The sequence below is a fragment of the Magnolia sinica genome, chromosome 6 (genome assembly GCF_029962835.1).
Source record: "Magnolia sinica isolate HGM2019 chromosome 6, MsV1, whole genome shotgun sequence".
NCBI classification, from domain to species: Eukaryota; Viridiplantae; Streptophyta; class Magnoliopsida; order Magnoliales; family Magnoliaceae; genus Magnolia; species Magnolia sinica.
Genome location: NC_080578.1, coordinates 24466578 through 24488092, shown reverse-complemented (window position 1 = coordinate 24488092; position 21515 = coordinate 24466578). Strand labels below are relative to the sequence as shown.

Sequence of the window (21515 nt, the reverse complement as noted above, 5' to 3'; positions counted from 1 at the left end):
CAATGGTAGACGTTCAATCTTCCACTGCTGTTTTCAGTGTGGTCCACTTGATCTTTGGATCCGTCTTATTTTTTGGCTCAAGCCTTACGACGAGCTCGCCAAATGGACGAACGGTTTGGATATAACACATACCTCATGATGGGACCCACAGAACTTGGTGACGACGTCAACACACCAGTCAGTGGTGTGCGGTACACCACTCTTTTCCAAAAAAAGTGTCGGACACCCTTTTTTTCTAAGCAAAGAGGGTTTCGACCCCAAATATCTCTCAAATCTCCCAAATCTTCAGATTCCAGCGAAGATTCTCCAGATTTCGACAAGGATTTCCCCCGATGTCGCCCAAATACCCGAATTTCTTCAGATTTTGATGGATTTCTCTCCCAAATCGAGATTTTGCTTGCATTAACCTATGAAAGAAGTTTCGATTGGAATGGCCCACCAAATGGAAGCTTTCAATGATGACGATCTCTTGTACAGGTACTGAAATCCAGTTTCTTGTTTTTTTTTTTTTTCAGATAATGATGTCATCCACATAATTTTTTTTACTTCTTGGTCTCTTTCGAAGGATATCGTGTCACTGGACTGCGATACCGATAATATCGGCCGATAGCATCGATATTACAAACACTGCCTGCCACGGCATTAAGCTCTCCACAAAATGCTTTTAGCTGGTCTACAAGACATCACGTACCATAGTGTTTTTTAAATTTTGGTACCTCAAAGCCTAGAGGTACCTTTGAATCAGGGAATGGACAGAGGTCCTTAAAGTTGGTAGATGGAAGATCCACCCCACATTGCTTCTAAAATTTTCTCTTCACCTCTCCCAGTTGCTCTCGGAATTGCTCAATTTCGGAGGGACCAGATGGGTGATGTTTTGCTCCTGTTACAGGGAGTTTGTTGAAATAGGACTAGAAAAAGAGACTGCAAAGAAATCTTGGTTACAGGAGATTGTTGAAATTGACTGGAATTCCCATAAGGGAGACAATTTTAGAATTTGTTAGGAGTTCAAGGTGTGGAATGATAGAACTCACTCTTGCTCATGGGAGGATATTAGAAGAAATGTCTTGAGGTAGATGGTTGTGCTGATTGGATGTCCCCATTAAGAGGGTATTTGAAGTCATGCGCAAACCTTAACTATTGTGGTTAGTGCATGTATTGTACCAACTTATTTGCTGGCTATTGGAACTTGTGCTGGTGTGAGCTGGCGAAGCATTTATTGCATGATCTTTGTATTCCGGACCACATCTTGGATGCAAGTGACTGGCACTAATCCTACTGTATGTGGTTGTTGAGAAATGTCTTCCTGTTATTGAGAGCGAAAAAGGGGAGAGCTCCTTCGTGGTTGGCCATAGTTGTTCATGATCTAGTTCGGATAATGCTGCAATAAGAGAGGCTTTTTTGTGGATGCCTGACTCACACATTTTTCTTTTTTTTTTTTGTTCTATTTAGTTTTTTAGGATAAATGTTAATGCAAATGCAAATGTCTTGTACGATCTTGTTTTCCAAGTCGGGTCGTGACTAGTGTGGCTAGTTCATCTCTAACGGAGTCCTCATTCTATGGACGCTGGAGATTTCCCAAGGCATGTGGGATTGGCTCACTTTTTCACAGGTTGCCTCGCTCGAGGACTTTTGTTTGGAGGGTAAGAAAATGTTATATTTGACCAGAGTCGCCACTAATCAATTATTTGGATTCTATAATCGATTAGACTCAGTAAAAATGCTTAGGAACTATAATCCAAATATCCTTAATCCTAATATGACTCTTGAGTTTGCTGTCTAGAGATTCCAAGTAAGGGACTATGGTTACAGAAAGGGAAAGTGCTAAGCGTACAGTCTTTCATTCACCAAATCTGACTAATTTCTGAGGAATATGATTAGTTCTCGTGTGTGGGATCAAGCACCACTCGAAATCTGTTGTTTTGGGCATATGTTTTCACGGCAGCTTCGCACCTCTTTTAGTCCTACTTATCATGTTCCAATTAGGTTCCTAAGAAGAATGGATGATCAACAAGGTTTACCTATTAAGCCATGATCATTAAAAGGTTCAATGGTTGTTTTGAGTCAATGGTTAGGGTCAACAGGGCACCTCATTTAAATGTTCTTTGTTCCTCGATGCTCTTGTACTCTTGTATCTTTAGTCTTCATCTTCAAAAGGCTCAACTAACTACATGACACAAAGACTCACGTGATAAACAAACAAGATGCTCAAATCAGTGCACTAAGAATGTTTAGTCTAGCTTATATTCCCTTTTTGTGCAAATCTTCCATTATGATTGAGAAATACCACACTAAAGCGTCGGTGTAACAAAAAATCCTTAAGCCATTCGTTCATGCATCTCTACTGGCACAAGGAAAAAAGAACTCATTTTTTAAAGGCTAATCCCTGCCCTGCACAACTCACCTAAGTACTGAGCACAACAATCGGTAGTCGAGAGGACTCTAAATCTCGATCTAGTCTCCAATCTGCCCATCTTGGCGCAAGGGCACCAGCAATTCAGTCAAGCGGAGAAAACCTTGGCATGCCTGCACAATCATACACACATGTACAACAGATATAGGCCCTTGTTCACACAAGCAGCCCCGACTGACTGAATTGAGGGCAACAATTTCCATTATCAAAGTTTTCATATCATGTAGCCCACCTGAGTTTTGGATCTGCTTGTCCTGTCATAAGCCTGAGAAACTGATTGGTATAGTAGATTTCTCGTGGGCATCTCACGGAAGTTGGCTATTTTAAGGACATGAGCATGGACATGGAAAGACAAATGAAGTTGATGTTTTAGAAATCCAATCAACAACTTATTTTTTACCCTTAAAAAAGCTCGGTGGGGGCAGGACTCTCTCTCTCCCCAAACACTCACGCACTCGAACGACAGTGGGATTTCACCAGAGTAGGTGCTCGAACCACTGGCGCTCATTTCTTTCTCGCCATTTCCTCTCTCCACTCGTGCGTTGCACGTGCATTACCCTAGTGTAAGTATCAACCGTCCAAATGGAGGGTCTCGAAATTTGATTACATCCAATGAAATTGCTGCAGACCGCCAGTGTGACTACCTCCGGGGAGTGATTTCATGTGAATGAGATCCAAACCGTCCATCAAGTGCGCCGCTTATGTTTGGCCTTGAACCCAGATAGCACACTGATCTAAAACTCAGGTGGGCCCTCACCATAGGAAACAATGTAAATCATGCATGAAACCTGGTGTGTCCGACCTAAATTTCAGAACAGAGATTTTTGGACTGCCCCTTCCTTCGTCTTGGTGATTTGCGTCAGATGAGTAGGGATTGGATGTCATTTATAAACGATGGTGGGCCCCACACTAAACTAATATTGGGTGTCCCATCCCAACTCTTCCCTGCAGTGTTGCCCGAGAAGAAAAACGTCCATTCATACGCTAGCATGGACTCGGACATGGTAATGACCCCTCCAATGCCGAGATCTCTGTAGGCCCCACCACGATGTATGTGTTTTATCCACCCCGTCCATCCTTTTTTATCAGCTCATTTTAGGACATGAACCTAAAAATGAGGCAGATCTAAGGCGAGGCCTATGATTTGGAGATGTGACCACTCCAAGAGAGTATTATCATCCAGTTTGGCACCTTGGATTTGGTGGGAAATGGGTGTATTTCAAATCCAAAAAATTACTTTTTGCATTTGTTAGCCTTGGATTTTGAACTAAATGGAATAAGAGGTATTTCAAATCTACCTTCTGCATATGATCTACCTTTTGATTTTGAAGTAAATGGAGTAAGAGGTATTTCAGATTTACCTTTTTGTGCATCACAAAAATGCTACGATTAAGTGTAATCCAAAGGAAATGCCTTTCTTGCCCAAATGCCTTTCTTGCCTCTATTTTAAGGGCAAGAGAGTCTGCACATGTAACAAAGGTGTCTCTAGGCTATTAATTCATTATTTTGGGTGACAATACCCAAAATAATTTAATTATCGACTAAAACAGTAAAATCACATTAATAGAATGATCTAACCATCCAAACATTAGACATCTAAATAGACGGTTTAAAAAACGTTAGTCAATTGCTTATTCGTGATCCTTGCATTTGTGGCCCACCTAAGGCTCAGAATTTCTTCTTTTTTTTGCCAAAGTATATATTTTAATAGGTTTATTACAATCATTTTATCAAATATCACATATATACTAATTTGGGATATAAAAGCTGATTTAATTAATCAAGTCTAAGTGTTGTGAATAAGCCGGAGAATTCTACTGCCCTCCAAATACAAGTTTCCAAACGAAGATTTGGAATACGGAGCATTTCAACCAGACACAAATGAAGGGTGGGAATCGCCTTGATTCAAATATAATTGTGATTTGGATTCCAATGCAATCTAAATCCAAACTCCCAAACGGGCCGCTATTCTCTTTCCAATGCTCGCCTGCTACCAGGTGGTAACGGGCTGTTGTGGGGCCTGCATCATCCGATCCACCCCATTCATTGTCCTCCCCCTCAAGCTCACCTTAGAAACCAAAAATCAAGCTGATCCAAAAACTAGGCTAAAGTACACCGAACGGTGTCAACCCATGCCTAAGACCTCAAATTCACGTGGTGCAACCTGCCTGAGTTTTGAGATGCCTTGAGTGTGTTGTCCTTTCATTATAGTGGAGTGCGTCTGATGAATGGATTAGATGGTATATACACAACAGCGCGAAAGGTTATATTGGTTGGGCGTCCCCTCCCAACCGTTCCTTTTGGTGTGGCCCACCCAAGTTTCTGTTTGGGCTGATTTTTTGCCCCATGGCCTAACAACAAAGTGGGCATCAAACATACAGGGTATTTCTAATGAACGGTTGATGTGGGATCCACAGCAACCTACCAGTACCAAATGATCGCACCTCCTCTTCCTAACCCGCACGCTAACTAGCTCCAATGGACCCATTGGAGTTTACATTTTTTCACACGCAATTTGACAGTCACGATAACGAAATTCATACCATTCTACCGGGAGTGGAGAAAGTGTGCATGCATTAGTAAAGGTGGGTGTGAAAAAAGTAAAGAGCGAGCACCGTTTTCAAACTGCATCTCCTCGATCTCACAGCCCATCACCTTCACGCTCAGACTACCAACAAGCATACCATACATGCACATTTCTAGGTGTCTAGCATTGGATTGTTTCTATAGCCATATCTTATATCTTTCCAGCTAAGGATTGAGAAATCTTTCTCCCGTTCCATGAATCAAATAGTTCATTTCTTCCAGAAAAGAAAAATAAATAAATAAAAATCTCTCTCAACAATGCCTTTTTAGTATCATGCCATCCATGACCGAATCTAATACCCCCAAGTTCCATTATATATATATATATATATATATATATATATATATGGCATGACCGAATCTAATACCCCCAAGTTCCATTATATATATATATATATATATATATATATATATATATATATATATATATATATATATACACATATCCTAAAAACCCCATAAAAATCCCATATCCACCAATAAACATTTCCGAATACTTAAATCTCCCTCGAAATAGAGATGGGCTAATAATGGATGAATCAGGAGGTTTATAGTGTGAATGACTTGCAACCATTGGGGAAAAAAACTAATATCTATTTCGTGATAGATAAAACATGTCAACAACAACACTTTAATCCATGTTTCCACCGAGTTGCTTACTTCCTTAATCCCTAGAAGGATGCAGTAAGTATGCTCCGGTACATGTGGATGTGACTACGTTCCAAATCAGCAAATAGCCTGGGATTCAGAACCACCACTGGAAGGTAATCCATTAGTGCCCTTTCACCCTAACATCTCCCAAGTAACACGATCCATGATATTCTACCAGAGATCACATGGCGAGAATTGATCAAGTATCAAAATGGCTGCTGAAATGATATACTAACCACACCAACCACCTCAAAAAAAAAAAAAAAAAAAAACTCTGTTTAGCTAGCAGTGCATCTAAAGATGCATTGCCGTCATTGAATTTCCTGAAACACCACAATTACCACAAGCAAACATATCAATGACAAGGAAAATGTTTTTGCTTTTCTATACCACAAATAAGCGTATTTGCTTTGCCATTCGATCCAGGCTTTAGCTGAGAAAGAGTTATGGGTGTAAAAGGGTCTTGGGATATCACACCAACACAATCAACCAAGTTGCCAAGAGTGCAACAGAAACAGAGCAAATGGCTATAGGCTGAGAATGATCAAGAAAAGGCAGATCTCTTTTTAGTATAAAAAGCTGCATTTAAAAGCATGGGGCAAATCAACCCAGTGAACTGAGCAAGTTCCATAGATATTCACAATATGTATGAAAATAATTTAAAATAGATAAGGAAATATGCAATTTTGTGCAGCAGTTTCAAGAATAGTTTGATCATTTAAAAAAAAAAATCTTGTCACACATTTGATTCAACTCCGGTTCGAAATTTCCAACCTTACTAAACAATGAACTTAACTCATTTACTAACACGCTAACAAAATATACACATTGATGCTAAAACTGTATTATTCATGCAGTTTCATCAGATGCTGTCACATCCACTACTGTCCATGTTGCACATGGCCCACATCCTAACCGTTGATTTCATGGACAAAATAAATATCCATTTGATGCTTGGGATCATTTGACGGTTGTGATTTTTGGACTACAGGCCCACCTGCAAAGTACTTAATCTATGGTTTAAATGGACCCTTGTGCATGGGAGAGGGAATTGGGTCCACTTGTGAACACGTTTATTTTGTAGTTGAGGGGTAGCCAGTTGAGTCATTGATTACATTCTGCCATCGGCATTTCAACAACACAGGTTTTTTTTAAAGATAATTTACACAACACAGTTACTTTACACCTATTACAGAATTCATTACCCAATTTTGCCCTTGAAAATATGAAATGAGAACTCAGTAAAATGGGTTCTAGGTTAACCTTCACAAACTCAAGACCATTGACAGCCCAAACAGTGACTCAGCCAAGTCGTATAACTCGGATCCAATGCAGAACTTGGATGAGTTTGGAAGAACTCGACCAGCTAATTGAAGAAATTAGCTAGGGTTTTAGACCTACCAGATTCGACTCAGCTGAATCCCTAGCCAACAGTTCAAATCTTCCTACTACTTTCTATAATTTGGTTAATATGGCGGCATTATGGTATAATTCTTTAACAAAAGAATTGCAGGGTCTGAGCCTCTAGTAAGGCTCCTAATTCTGCACGTCTGGATCCCACGGTTCACCGTTACAAACCATCGACTGGTTGGGGTCGACTGCATATAAGAGAGGTGCCCAAAATCTCCCAAGATCCTGACACAATTAGTGGCCTACAAATAGATTATCAACAAAAGAACATACATCCATGTTAACAGGAAAACATGCGACACTTGTAAGCACTCAAAACCCAGTAGCAAAGGAAACTGCTTCCTCACAAATATTTGGTGGCAGTTTGATCATTATAAGAAGAATGAACATGGGAATCCAATAAACCAGAAGTTATTCACACAAGCAAACACTGATGGGCAGTGATCTCGCTATACTTTGAAGATGCCTTTTTATTTTTTACAAACCTACCATATTGCAACTTTCTTTGGTCTTGAATCTTAACAGTAATTCACATTTCATGCACATGGCAAATGGCAAATGGTGTGAGATCCAGACTGATCATCCAATAGGCCTTCCCTTGGATGGGCCATATCCCATAACTCAAAACCATTTGTAGGGTTCTAACCTTGGATCAAAAGATTTTTCATGGAAAAAAAAAAAACACACACACACACACACAAAGCAGTCAAAAAGGAACTTTGGTTGAGTTTTTATATGAACATATATTCTCTTTCCCCAAAAGTCCCCCGATCTGATTTTTGAGTTTGGCCCATCCAATGTGTATGGTCCACTCAACAATTCATGCAGATCCCACACCTGGCACGTGTACTAAAAGCAAGTCACTGATAAGTCAAGCCAAAAGAACTGCAGTCCAGTCCTCTTAAATACCATATCACAAACAAAAAAACAAAAACAAAAACATAAAAATTATAAATTATAAATAAATTATAAAAATTATAAATAAATAAATAAATAAAGAAAAAAAGAAGAAGAATATAAACATAACAAAACAATCAGGTGAAGCAGTTTGCATCAGTTCTGTCAAGATGTCTTGGAAGCTATGTTACCTGGACAATCTGAGATGGGTGTAGTAAGGCTTCAATTTTAATTGTATGTCTTATCCAACACATATGAGATGCCTGCCTGACCTGGGTAACATAGCTTGGGAAGTGTTGGTTTCAGTTTTCATAACATAAGCAACACAAAACTCACATACTATTGTTGTGCAATAGAAACTATTAGCATAGTAATTGAAAGCACACGCACTTCGCTTCGCCGTTCTACAGACACGATGAATCTAACGAAAAACCACAATAGATACGAAAGCTACAAATTAAGTGCCACTACTTCTATGTTCGTAGCGTCTTAGCGGAAAGAGAAACCAGACAGCGAAAAACCTACAGATCGTCCCTCACTCTCAGAAACCTCCCAGTTCGAATGAGATCGTCCTTACTATCAGAGGCCTCCAGGGTCGAATGAGCCTACAAAAACAGTACCGGTCGGACAACAATTTCAGCACATAATTCGTTACGCGTAACGCTGTTCTGCAGGAGTCTACGGCCAAGAAAATGGAATAGATCGCGCATGAAGTATCGCATTCGTCACCTGGGGGAAAAAGGAAGCACATAACTCAACGCCTGCCACGAGGCCCGCCACCTGACCTCGGACCAGGATAGCGAGCAAATTGCAGCCGTAAAATGGCTGAGTCTCGGTCATGCTCATCGAATTTATAACCTGCAAAATCGAAGATTGTTTTACTCTGCGCAAGAGACCACGCCTCAATGGAGCATTAAGGGAACTTTACATGCAAAGATACGCGACACGTAATTATCACACGCTTGCACCAAACTTGCACAAGGCCGTCAAGCCCACTCGCTCTAATAGTGCTTAAGCTTTGTTCAGCTGATATTTTCAGCCCATCTCCCACACTGGCCTTTCTTCCCTTCACCTTCAGTAACCCATGACAAACCACTCCAGTTGTTTCTCAAGCAACCTAGCTCTATGATACCCAGATACTTCAAAATAGGTAATGTGCCCATACCATCTCATGTCCACTACTTCAGCTTTGGGTAAAAAATCCATACTAATGTTGTATTGATGCCACAGCCAGCGCACCGTGCTGTATCTGAGTAGCATAGATCTAGCCACCACCTTTATGTGCAACCCATACCTACCTGCTTCAAGGTAAGGTTTGGAGTTACACTCCATGCATGGATTGCGGTTCACTATGTGAAGTGTGAAGTTGAGAAATAGCCTAAATATGCTAGTTACTTCACTAGAATCAGTTGGTGCTTTGTCAGTGTCAGTGCAAATTCAGTGAATAGGTAAGAAGGCAGAGATGAAGCCAGACAAGAAGATGTCCGCAGGAAGAACATAATTGCAAATACGAAAGCGTCGGCAATCAGGAAACAATGGGCCAGATAAGTGCATGTTTTGAAGTTCCTGGTTCTGTTTCTCAAAGACCTTGTTGGCTCGAGAAACCCACCAGCTGCGACATCCAAACAGTACCTAAATGAATGCAAGTTAAGAATGAGAGGAAAACGAGATATGCACTGGGACCTAACCACCAAGAAGCTACCATGCTAGACGGACGCTCACGGGGATGATAAAACCAGCCACTAGGTAAACTAACCCATTTGTACCATGTACAGGAGAAGCATTTGAACTTTGAAGCTTCCTGCACACTTTTTGCTGCCATTTCACATCCAAACGGTTGGTTTTTTGCGTTCAAACGATGCGAGGCACATGGCAGCTAGAGTAACTTAGCAGGCAAACCAATCCGCTGCTTCTTTACTTTCAGGACAACTCTCACAGTTGCCAAGAACTCGCCATGAACACCTCATAACAAATCCAACGGCATTGATCAACTCACAGAAGAACATGACTCAAAAGGAAAGAGGTTCTACTTTTTGTAAAAACAAATCACAGCTGTCAATTTATATCATACACTACAATCATAAAATACTGAAAACTGACTCAGTAATTAGCAGGCAAATGTAGTCGAGGAACCAAAGATCACCATAGATTAAATCCAGTAATGACAAGCAACTAAGTATTGAATTGAAACAATTCTGCTGATGGCAATCATTCCATGAAATAAAGCGAACATAGAGAAACAACTCTTGCTGCTTGTGGCAACTTGAAACAAATTGAATAAGCAGCATAACGGATATGCAAATGCACAGAGAGATAGTATTTTCAAAAACTGAGGGACAAAAAATGAGCACATTGTGTTCACCTTGTAAGGCATCCAATGCAATTGCTGCATGGCTGGGAGATGTGAAATCAACAAAGCACAGGACAAGTGGGTCTCCTCCAGCCTACAGGATTTGGGAAGAAACAGATAAGTTCACCAATCAGAGGGAACCAAATGGATATAACAATTTTTTTAACATTAAATGGAGATATAATGAATAGACCATGGTATTTGCAAAACAGCCGATACGTAACAGTAACCATGGACCGGTTATGCAATACATACTTTTAACGGTATTCACAAAACAGTTACGTAATGGCCGTTACATAACAGTTACAGTGGACCTGTTATGCAATACAGAGCTGTAACGCCAGTTCTGAAAAAATAATTGGCCCGTAACAAACCTGTAATGGCTGATATGAGCCTGTAACGGCCCAATATGGGGACGATACAGTTTCTTCCTTTAAAAAAAAAGTTGACCATTACAGCCCATACGTAATGGACATAAGGTTGGCTGTTACAGCCATCATTACCATTATTAAATACCTTGGAATAGATGCTAAATACCGATGACTTTTGTAGAAAATGGAACCAAACTTACATGTTTAGATTCCTTGCTCACGAGTCTCACTTCTTTAAAGCCTACAAAAGGACGAAAGATATCTGCAAAGCCAAGTGAAGGAACCGTAATAGGATTTTTTTTTTTTTTCTTTCTTTTTATAGGAAATGGAACCAATGTTTGAAAACTCAGGACAGTTTAAAAACATGATCTGTGACTTGTCGGTTTAATGTAAGAACAGTACTATGGGAAGAATTGAGGAAAGAAATAAAAGAAATTTCTCCAAGGAGGTTCCAAAATCCATCCTAACCCAGCAAATTTCCTAACCGTGGATGGGAGAAAATAAGTGCATACCAGGAGCAGAACTAAGTTAGATATACAAGGATACGAGATACTTCCCTGCGCGTACAATTTGCAGGAAGGCCCTCCACGTATAGGGTGTTGGAGGCATCTGGAGGAAGAGGAGGCAGGTCAGGTCTACCACCTCCAAATCCCATGTTCCGCCCTTTTGCAGCCATACCCGGATCCATCACCCCAAGACCCATCATTCGTGGATCCTCACCAGGATGGCCAGTCATTCCCCCAGTCACAGGCCTTACAGGATCTCCAGCACCATATGAAGGCAGTTGCTGGAAGAATTTGGATAAACAAGTTAGCCTCTCTGAAAATGATGCAATGATAGAAGATGGGGGTAAAAAAGGACCAAAGTTCACGAACAATACCCCGTTACGCAGGTAACGATCGTAGGATGCTCCAATGGTTTCAGTATCCCTCATTGGACGGGGTCCACCCCTTTCTTCTTGAGTGAAAAAACTAGACATTTCAGGAGCGCCAGGGATGTCTAGCCAATTTAGAAATTTGAGTTAAGCAAAGTCATCAATATAAGCACGTATCAGTGAGTGTGCGTCATAAGACAAGACAGTGGTGCGTAACTCTTTGAGTATTCTGAAGAGCCAAAAGTGATGTGAAAAACTCAAGTGTTTAAGATAAAATCAAATGGTTCAACACTCTGTGATTGAATTTCCACCAGCATATTATTACAAATTTGCAGGAAGTTAATCATAAAAGAAGACTGATCACCTACAGCCGGTGGTAGGTTAATTTAACCCACAGCCCATTCTTAGGGCCTTTTGTTTTGGCAAGTTCCACGGTAAAGTAGTGTAATGTATAGTAAATGAGTAATAATTATCATTACCACAGTAGTCACAAGTAAACAGGTTTTACTTGTGACTTTCCCTAACTAGATGCACTTGGATGTAATTTCATCAATACATGTTATATCCACACTTTTCATCCATTTTGTAATATCATTTTAGGGCATCTCACCAAAAATGAGGAAGATCCAAAGAAATGTGAACCACACCACAAAAAACATTGGGACGATGCCCACAATTGAAACCTTCCTACGGCCCACTGGAATGTTTTTTTGCCATCCAACTTGTTCATAATGTCAAACAAACCTGGATGAAGGAAAAACAAAGATATCAGCTTGATCCAACATTTTTGTGGACCCCAAAAAGTTTTCAATGGCAGGCGTTCAATCCCCATTGCTAGTTGTGGTGTGGTCCATTTCTGCTTTGGATTTACCTCATTTTTTGTCTCATACCATAAAATAATCAGGCAAGATCAATGGACGGTGTGGATATAACACATACATCGTGGTGGGGCCCACGAAACTATGCCACGTAAACATCTTTCCGCTGGTCTCTGTCTTGCGGGATTCGGAAGGATTACTATGATTTGACATTTGGCAATATCCAATCACAGTAAAGATGTGATGATGTGAGTTTTACTATACATTACCATGGTAGTCCATGGAAAAAACAGGACCTAAAAGCTACTATCACTCGAAAATATATAATAGTTTTAGGGTAAATTTGGCATACAAAATTCTGAAGGCAAAAGCAAATGGCTTTTAGGGTACAACCGGTTGTAGATGATTGTTCTAACAATGTCAATGTCATTAGTGAACTAACAATATCATTATAGAGCTGACCAAATACAATTGTTTGTAACGAGTTTTAGACGAGCATTTTTACCTTAAAAATTAAAAATATATGATACTTCAAAGTCAAAACTGTAAATCAAAATTCCGAAGGCATAGAATGTAGGTCACAAGATACACCAAGTTGTAGATGATCGTTCATCATTCATCATCATCATCATCTAAGCCTTATTCCAACTAACTAGGGTGAACTACACGAGTCCCATTTGGCAATTCCACTCAATGAAGGACCATTTCCTCAGTCAAATCATAGGTCATCATATATTTCCTAGAACAACCACCCACATCCCATGCACGTGGCCAAACAACCCAAGTCTACTTTCCTTCATCTTGTTACCTATTGGGGCTACTCCCAAGTTCAGGTTCTAGGTGATCATTCATCATCAACATCTAACCAACTAACTGGGGTCAGTTACACAAGTTTCGTCCCACCATTCCACTCTATCAACAACCATATCCTCCTTTGAACCATAGGTCATCAAATCTTTCCTTATTACCTCCACCCACATCCTTTTGGTCCTTCCCCTTGCCCTTTTGTGGCATTCTACCCAGTACAATTATTTGTATCCAATGCACATGGCCAAACCATCCAAGTCTACTTTCCCTCATCTAATTACCTATTAAGGCTACTTGATCAGGACATCACTTTATGTACACCCTTGCATACGTATCAGAGGAAGAGACGGGCCACACCAATTTCACTGTGGCTAGGCACGTATCCGTGATCGTGTTGAAGACCCCATGTGCATGTGCAAGCATCTGGAAGACCCCGCATTGGGAAGATGCACATGGGCTGCTTTATGGAATGATGCAGACCGTTGGATCGGAGGGACATGACGATCAAGCCGTTGGATCACATGATCGGGCCATTGATCGTCCACATTAGTTTTTCTCAACTTTTATCAGTTTATAGGATTTAGTTTTGTTTACGTTATGTTTGGACGCCATTATGAGTGTTTTTAGTTGATTTTAGTTAGTCTAGTGTATTTTCGTCAAAATTCACAAAACGGGGTGTTTATTGTAATTTTTGAACTTTCTTAAAGTTATAAAAGAGGGTGGGCGTATGACCCTCTCCCTCATTGTGGATTTTGTGATTTTTTTTTTAAAGAGAGAGAGAGAGAGAGAGAGAGAGAGAGAGAGAGATAGAAGCTCTTGCTTTATTCTTCTATCGTCATGTGATTTGAAGATACCTCCATGCGATTTGGAAGGAAGATTGATGCGAGGCTAATCTTCATCAACAGAGGTGCGAGGTCTCCATCTATCCCTACACCATCTTCCCTCTTCTCCTCCATCAAGGTATTTTCTTCGAATTCTTCGATTCTCCCATCCTAAGCCATCATCCTTTCATAACCCAATCTTTCATTTACCTATCCACAATCCCAAACCCTAACCAACCTAACCCGGTCATCCCACGCCACACGTGTGAATCCTTTGAGTTGGCCATACGGCCACACCTTGCCCCTTTTGGCTTTCCATCATATCCTTATATCAAAATCCCTTTTCTTCCATTCCCAAAACCCTAAACCTAAATTACCTAATTTTCCTACTTTCCCTAATTACCCAAATCCTAATTTTTACCCAATGTTATATTAGAACTTCTACTTTGAAATAAACTTATATCATATGCTAATTGGATGTCCCTACATCCATTAGATCCCATTTTCTTTTTATTTAATGATCTTGTGTGATGATGTTGGTAACTTAGGCTAAGATCATGCATGATGTTCTTTTGGTTTTCATAGGATTCGTGATGACTATGGCAATGTTGTGTTTATTTGTTAATTGTCTTAATTCTGCTACTTGATCTCACATGTTATTTGGTTCATGCATCGGTCCTGCGTCACTACTCCTAACTCCTAAGTTACACCTACCGCGTTCATTTTTAATTCTTTTCTTCCTTATATTGCCACTCATCCATCTCAACATCCTCTTTTCAACTACATGCATTCTATGAACTTACTGTTCCTTGATTGTCCAACATTCAAAGAGCATGTTTGGAAAGATGAATTGAATTGCATTAAGTGGAACTAACACCATTATTACACAATGATTATGCATATGGAAATACCATGGTATTGTAATCGTCCAATCTCATGTTTGGAATCAAATTCTACCTTTGGAAAAAAGGTTGTATTAAGTGAAACTAGCGTTTGGTGGACCATAGAATTGTAATCAACTAACCAAATTTCACAACTAATGTTAGTCACCTATATGCATATGCAACCCGAGTGTCATGTGTAAAGGACACATACGGATGGACAGTGTAGTTAAAACTCATGCATCAACGTGAGTCCCATAAATGTAGTGGATTTCAAAATCCCATTGCATCCAGTGTTGTCAAATCGCATACGCCATCGCATATTGCTCTAGCTTTTAAAAAAAAGGGAGGGGGGGTTTTAAAAAATCTTTAAAAATTGTCTAACTACTACAAGTGATTGGATTGGGTTCTTTTACCTATTTCATTGAAGTTTGAATGTTTGAGAATATTAGACCATCTATAAAATAAGTTATATATTTAATTACTTATATTATATTTACATAAAATTTAACAAAACAAACAACATGTTATATTAATTGAGAATTAATTATTAAAAACTTCGAACATAGATATTTTATTGATAAAATAATAACTTGAACAACCTACAAGTTAAAAGTTACAACTTAATTTACAAATACAATTTACAATTTACCAAAAGAAAGCACAACTTGCAAAGTATGCCATCGCATACTGGCATATGCAATCGCATACTTATCACACCAAAAAGTATGCCATCGCATACTTATCACACAAAAAAGCATGCCATCGCATACTATCCTAGATCACACATATGTGATCCTTTTAAAAAAAATGGACAATGCGATCGCACATGACAACAATGGTTGTATCCCCTACTCAGATTGGATGATATGATACCTAGACTAATGATGCAGGCCCATGACACACCTAGGCCCACAACACACTTAGGTCCATTTAGGCCCGCTATTGGGCCCAGTCCACTTAGGCCGACTATATGGCCCAACAAGACGTAGGCCCATAACCCGCCATGGCCTAACATGTGTTTTTTTTAATTGTTTATTTATAGATTTAGGGGCCTAAATCAAGGGTCGTAATTTATTATTTTCTTGGAGATATCGGGGCTGATTTAAAGATGTGATTGAAGATATGAAGCCATGTGGCTGATTTAGACATATATAATTACTTTCTATGTTTGCTTTTTTTATTATTAGGCTTTTACCATACTAAGGAAAATTAGATTGGTTTGAAAAAAAATTGTGATTGATCTGAAATCAATCTTTTAATTGGGGAGTTTTTAATTAAATATTCATTTAAGATAAATGAAAGGAGGTGGTGGTGTAGGAGTTAGCCATTCGAATATTTTTGTAAGTGTGAGTTTTTTCTTAAATATTGTAAGAGAAGTTTGGTATCAATAAAGTTATTTCTCCCTCTACTCCATTCTTGTGGGTGTACTGTTGTCAGGGGTCGAGATCTCATTGACTTGATAACCGGGTCACATCATTTTATCCAATCTTTCCCATCATTTCCAAACGTTGGATGGAATTTATATACCACCACAAGCAATTCAATGCCACGTAATTCTGCATATTGAACAAGCCTAACCGGTGCAATTATTGGTCTCCAATGCACATGGACAAACCACCTACATCTACTTTTCTCATCTTATTACCTATTAACACCACTCCTAAGTTCCACTGAATGCATTCATTTTTAGTTCTATCCTTCATCGAAATGTTCTATGAACGTATTCTTCCTTGAATGCCCAAAATTGTCCAATAATGCATGGCTGGTCTTATAGATGTCCGATAAAATCACCCCTTTAGTTTGATTAGTATGCAACAATCACATAAAACTCCATAGGCACATCTCTACTTCATCCGCCTAGCTCCAATTCAATAAGCAACATCTTTCTCGATCTCTCTATTCTCACATATAATTGGCCCAAGATATGGGAAATGGTCATTTTGGTGTACTCACTGGTCATCAATCTTATCTAGTTCTTCGTTTCCACTCCTATTGTTACTAAAATTGCATTCTTGATACTGTTTTTATCCAGTTAATTTTAAAACCTTTAGATCCAAAGCATCCCACCATAGTCCTAGCTTTGAGTTCATTCACTCCCTTGTCTCATCAATCAAAACCATGTCATCTACAAACAATATACACCACGGGACCTCTTCCTAGTAACTCGTCCAAAACCAACACAGAGATACAGACTCAACACTAACCAGGCCTAATGTAATTGAAAACTCACTTGCCTTCCATTAGTGGTCCTCACATTAGTTACCACTCCCTCATGCATGTCCTTAATCATGTCAATATTTCCTCCTGAGGTTCCTTTCTTTCCCAATGCCCATCAGATTCTCACCAAGCACCCTATGATATGCTTTCTCTAAGTCTTATAGACCACGTGGAGATCCTCTCTCCTTGTACTTCCTCCTTGTCATACATACAAACTGATTTTCTGATACATTCTTTTTTCTTTAAAGATATTCTGATACATTCTTCTCATGCCTGAAGTAAGAAATAGTGTTGATTGTATGAAGCCTTGAGTAAGGAAATAACATTGATGGTCTGAACGATCAATTGATGGTTGTAGGCAATCATTCATCATCATAAAATCCAACAATGTCGATAGTGTTACCATTAGAGAACTGACCACATACAACTGGTTGTAAACCTTTTTGCACAAGCATTTTTCCCTCGAAAATATAGGATATTGCAATGCTTGGAAACCAAAATTACGAATGCATAACAAGTAAGTTGCACAATACACCCGGTTGAAGGTTATCAGAACTCATATCATCACACTTGATATTATAATAGGATATTGCAATGCTTGGAAACCAAAATTATGAACGCATAAAAGTAAGTTGCACAATACACCCGATTGAAGGTTAACAGACCTCATATCATTGTACTTAAGATTATAATAGGATATTGTAATGCTTGGAAACCAAAATTATGAATGCGTAAAAAGTAAGTAGCGCAATACACCTAGTTGAAGGTTATCAAGCCTCATATCATCATACTTAAGATTATAATATTGTAAAGACTGACTAGGTATTAGAATTAGTGTTTCAAATAGCACTCCGCTCGTAGTGTAGCTAAATAGCATAAATCCCCTGTGGCGTACGCTACATGGGTCGTAGCGAACGCTATAGCTACGTAGAGTGTAGCGTTTGTAGCGTACGCTACAGTTTTTTTTTTTTTTTAACTTCTGAAAAATGATGAGAACATTTATTTTTATTTTTAAATTTTGTTTGTTAAAAATAGTGTAGAACTCATATTATAAAAAAAATTATTTTAAAAAAAAAAAAACATTAAAATGTAAAGTTAAAACCAAACCTTCTTTGTTTACTTTCACTTAAAATGGTGGTGATCCTTTATTAAAGTTGGTGTGAAACTCACATGCTAAAAAACCTTTAAAACTAAACTTAAAAGAAAAAGGGTTTCAAAAGACGGTTTTCGAAAACTCCTCTTTGTATAGATGACATCTTTATTGTACTTGATACTCTTAACCTATGGGATTTTTATTTCTTTACATACTTGTGAGTTGTGACTAGTGGTTTCAATTAGACACTATTAATTACAGTGGTTTGATTCAAAAAAATTAAGTGGTTTGCTTAGAAAGTTGTTGATGTGATAATTATTTGATTTGGTTTATGATTTCATATATGGATTGGCTTTTGATAAATGATAATTAATAACTTACTTGAACATGCTTATACTTGAAATTTTGAATAATCTTTTAGGCATTTTTATATTTTTTTGCTTTTTTTTAACTATTTATCATATTTTTCTTATATTTAAATTTATATATATGTGTCATGTAGCTTACGTTACACACTATGCTATTTACGCTACACGCTATAGAGGATTGAATGCTACGCAACACGCTACCGCTATTTAAAACACTGATTAGAATCCCAACCATTGGCTGGAACTCCAACGTTGAAGTTGCAAAATGTCAATTGCATTCTTTTGTGGGTTAAAAAGGAAGAAACAGAGCGTCGCAGCAGATAAGGGATAAGCTGCTACAAGTTAACAAGGAAAGAACCATTAGTTCAAATAAAAAGGAGACCAGAGAAAAAGAAAATGATAGCCGGCAAAAGGGGGTATAAGTCTAAGTAGCCAGTAGCCACTGCTCTAAATACACTCCTGAATTGGCAATTTGTCCTCATATGTGCCTCCCCTTCCTCAAGATGTTAACAATCCTAAAGCATGTCAATAAACCAATATCTCATTTTTCAGAGTAAATCCGTTTTTTACCTTGTTCATCTATCCAATGATGTTCCTCAAATTCCTCTTATTCAAAGCATATAAAGCAAGGTTTGAACCATCTAAGATCTCATAAGAGCACCATCATTCGCATTTAGATGAATCCAAATCCATTTGAGATAAACCTCCGTATCATTATTTGTGGGCCTGTCTGCATGCAGTAGACTCCTATAGAATCAGATTAGATTAACCCAATCTATCCCGTCTTGAGTGCGAGACAAAACGAAACTAGCTGCAAAAACTACCTGTTTTGATGTCTGCCCACTCCCACATGAGGCAATTTGGATAAAGAAAGCACCCAGTGTTGTCATATGTGATCGCATATGCCATAGTGGCATATGCGGTTTTATTACCATTAGGCATTATGCCATGGCATATGCAATTATGCGATTGAATATGCGATTATGCAATCGCTTATGCGATGAAAAATGTAAATTTTTTGGAGGGTTGCGCAATGGCATGTGCGATTATGCGACCGCATATGCGCACAGGCCCCTTGGGTCGTATATAATCACTTACGCCATTTGACAGCAATGACAGCAACCAACTTTTTCGAACTGAAACCTTTCAGATAATCAAAATCAAAAAATGCAAGGACTCACCATGTTCCAACGCAACCCTAAAACCCAATCCACATTCCTTTTTTCTTGATGGCCGTTAAAAGGACAGATACAACAGGACTGATCTGTCCCAAGAGGTTTACACAGAGCCAAACACTATAATAAGTGCATCATACAACACCGTCACTGGGGGTTTTATAATCACAAGCATTTCCATATTCCAACCCCAACACATGCCAACATTCAACGCACATGCAAGATCCGTGCCAACCATCAGGTGTGCCCCTATGTAGATGCCCTAATCCAAACAATCAGGTCAGCCCACTCATGCAGCAGGCCATGACATGCAAAACAAACTGATGGCAAATAAAAGTTGACCAATGGCCCACATTTAATATACAAGTGTGGCCAACCAACGAGTTTACAGTCCAATGCCAATTTTTTCGCTAATTGCAGCAGCCCTTTTCAAGCTCGCATGAATCATTGCATGTAAATCGCCAAAAAAAAAGGTCCAAAAATCTCAATAGCCTTACGAACCTAGCCAATACGCCAAAAGCCCTAGGACTGATGGAACACATCAAGTTAGGCTATTAAACCATTGGGATCGTAACATTCCACCATGCTCCGCAGCCGACATCCACGGCGGCCCACTCTGTGGCTCCATTCACTCTGGCCATTTTTCCAGGTAGCCATTTCCACTCATGGCAGCTGCACTCTGGTTGTCCAGGTAGCCCTCTCCATTCATGGCAGCTGCACACTGGTTGTCCAGGTAGCCCTCTCCATGTCGTGGCGGCTTTCATTCTGGTCCAGGTTGCCCTTTCCACAGGTCGCCCCTTCAGTGTCTCAAACACAAGACGTGGTGTTGGCTCTGATACCAATTGTTAAGAACTTATCCAATACGCCAAAAGCCCTAGGACTGATGGAATGCGCTATTAAACCATTAGGATCGTAGCATAACCTCAATCAGACTGAAAACTCAACAGATCTAAGGATACCAATATTACAAACCCTAGAAAAATATAGAGGATGAAAGAACACATACAAGCAATGGAATTGCAAAAACCCTAACATGTCTTAGCAGAAAAAGCGGATTTCTAAGCAGTTTTTTCTTTTAAACCTACTTTCTAGAAATGGAGAGAGAGAGAGAGAGAGAGAGAGAGAGAGAGAGAGAGATTGGAGATGGAAATGGGTGAAGAATAAGATCGTGCGCCGTGGTGGCTTACCGAAGTCGGAGCGAGGGCGTTTTCCAGCAGGAGGAGGAGCGAGGCCGGGTTGCCGTCCGTCTCCGTACCGCCAGAAAGCGTCAGCCATTGGTGGAGAGAGAGAGAGAGAGAGCTTTTTCCTTCTCTTACGCTCGTTTCAGGAATCCCCTTTTCCTTCTCTCACGCTCGTTTCAGGAATCCCCTTTTGCAGGACGAGGGCAGGCGGTTCCTAGGGTTGCCCCTCGTTTCCAAAATAACACCTTCTATTACAGGGAAAACTCCCCTGTGGGCCCAGGTGGGCCATCCATGACCACAAACAGCCGTTGGATAGAGGGGTTCCACTTCAGGTTGCTCGTTGACCTAAGATCGGCTTGATCAGATGAGCAAAGCCGTCCGATTAAGGGCACAAGAAATGGTAGGCAGTAGTAAAATTGGTCCTACGGCCTATATTTGCAGGTCCTTGATCGGGTGTCTGTGATCATCGTGCTGGTGTGATTTTAGAGTCGTTTGCGTTCGAAGGTAAACCCTTCCCATCCAACGGTCTAAAATGGTCGTTGGTGGGGCCCTGGATCTCGTGGAAGAGTGACTTTTTACGGTACAAGGTAAGAGGTGTTCTT

General features: G+C 39.6%; 1 protein-coding gene across 1 annotated transcript; it reads right to left on the bottom strand.

Annotated features, from left to right (window-relative positions):
* Nucleotides 1–8296: 8296 nt before the first annotated feature.
* On the bottom strand, nt 8297–21116 carry LOC131248561 (RNA-binding protein 1-like). Its single transcript, XM_058248900.1, has 7 exons — nt 20920–21116; nt 11556–11674; nt 11222–11462; nt 10876–10937; nt 10317–10398; nt 8684–8812; nt 8297–8559 (listed from the first exon to the last, which is right to left on the bottom strand). Exons 1-6 carry the CDS (start codon nt 21005–21007, stop codon nt 8709–8711), a joined length of 696 nt encoding a protein of 231 aa, XP_058104883.1. The 5' UTR covers nt 21008–21116; the 3' UTR covers nt 8297–8559; nt 8684–8708.
* Nucleotides 21117–21515: the final 399 nt, after the last annotated feature.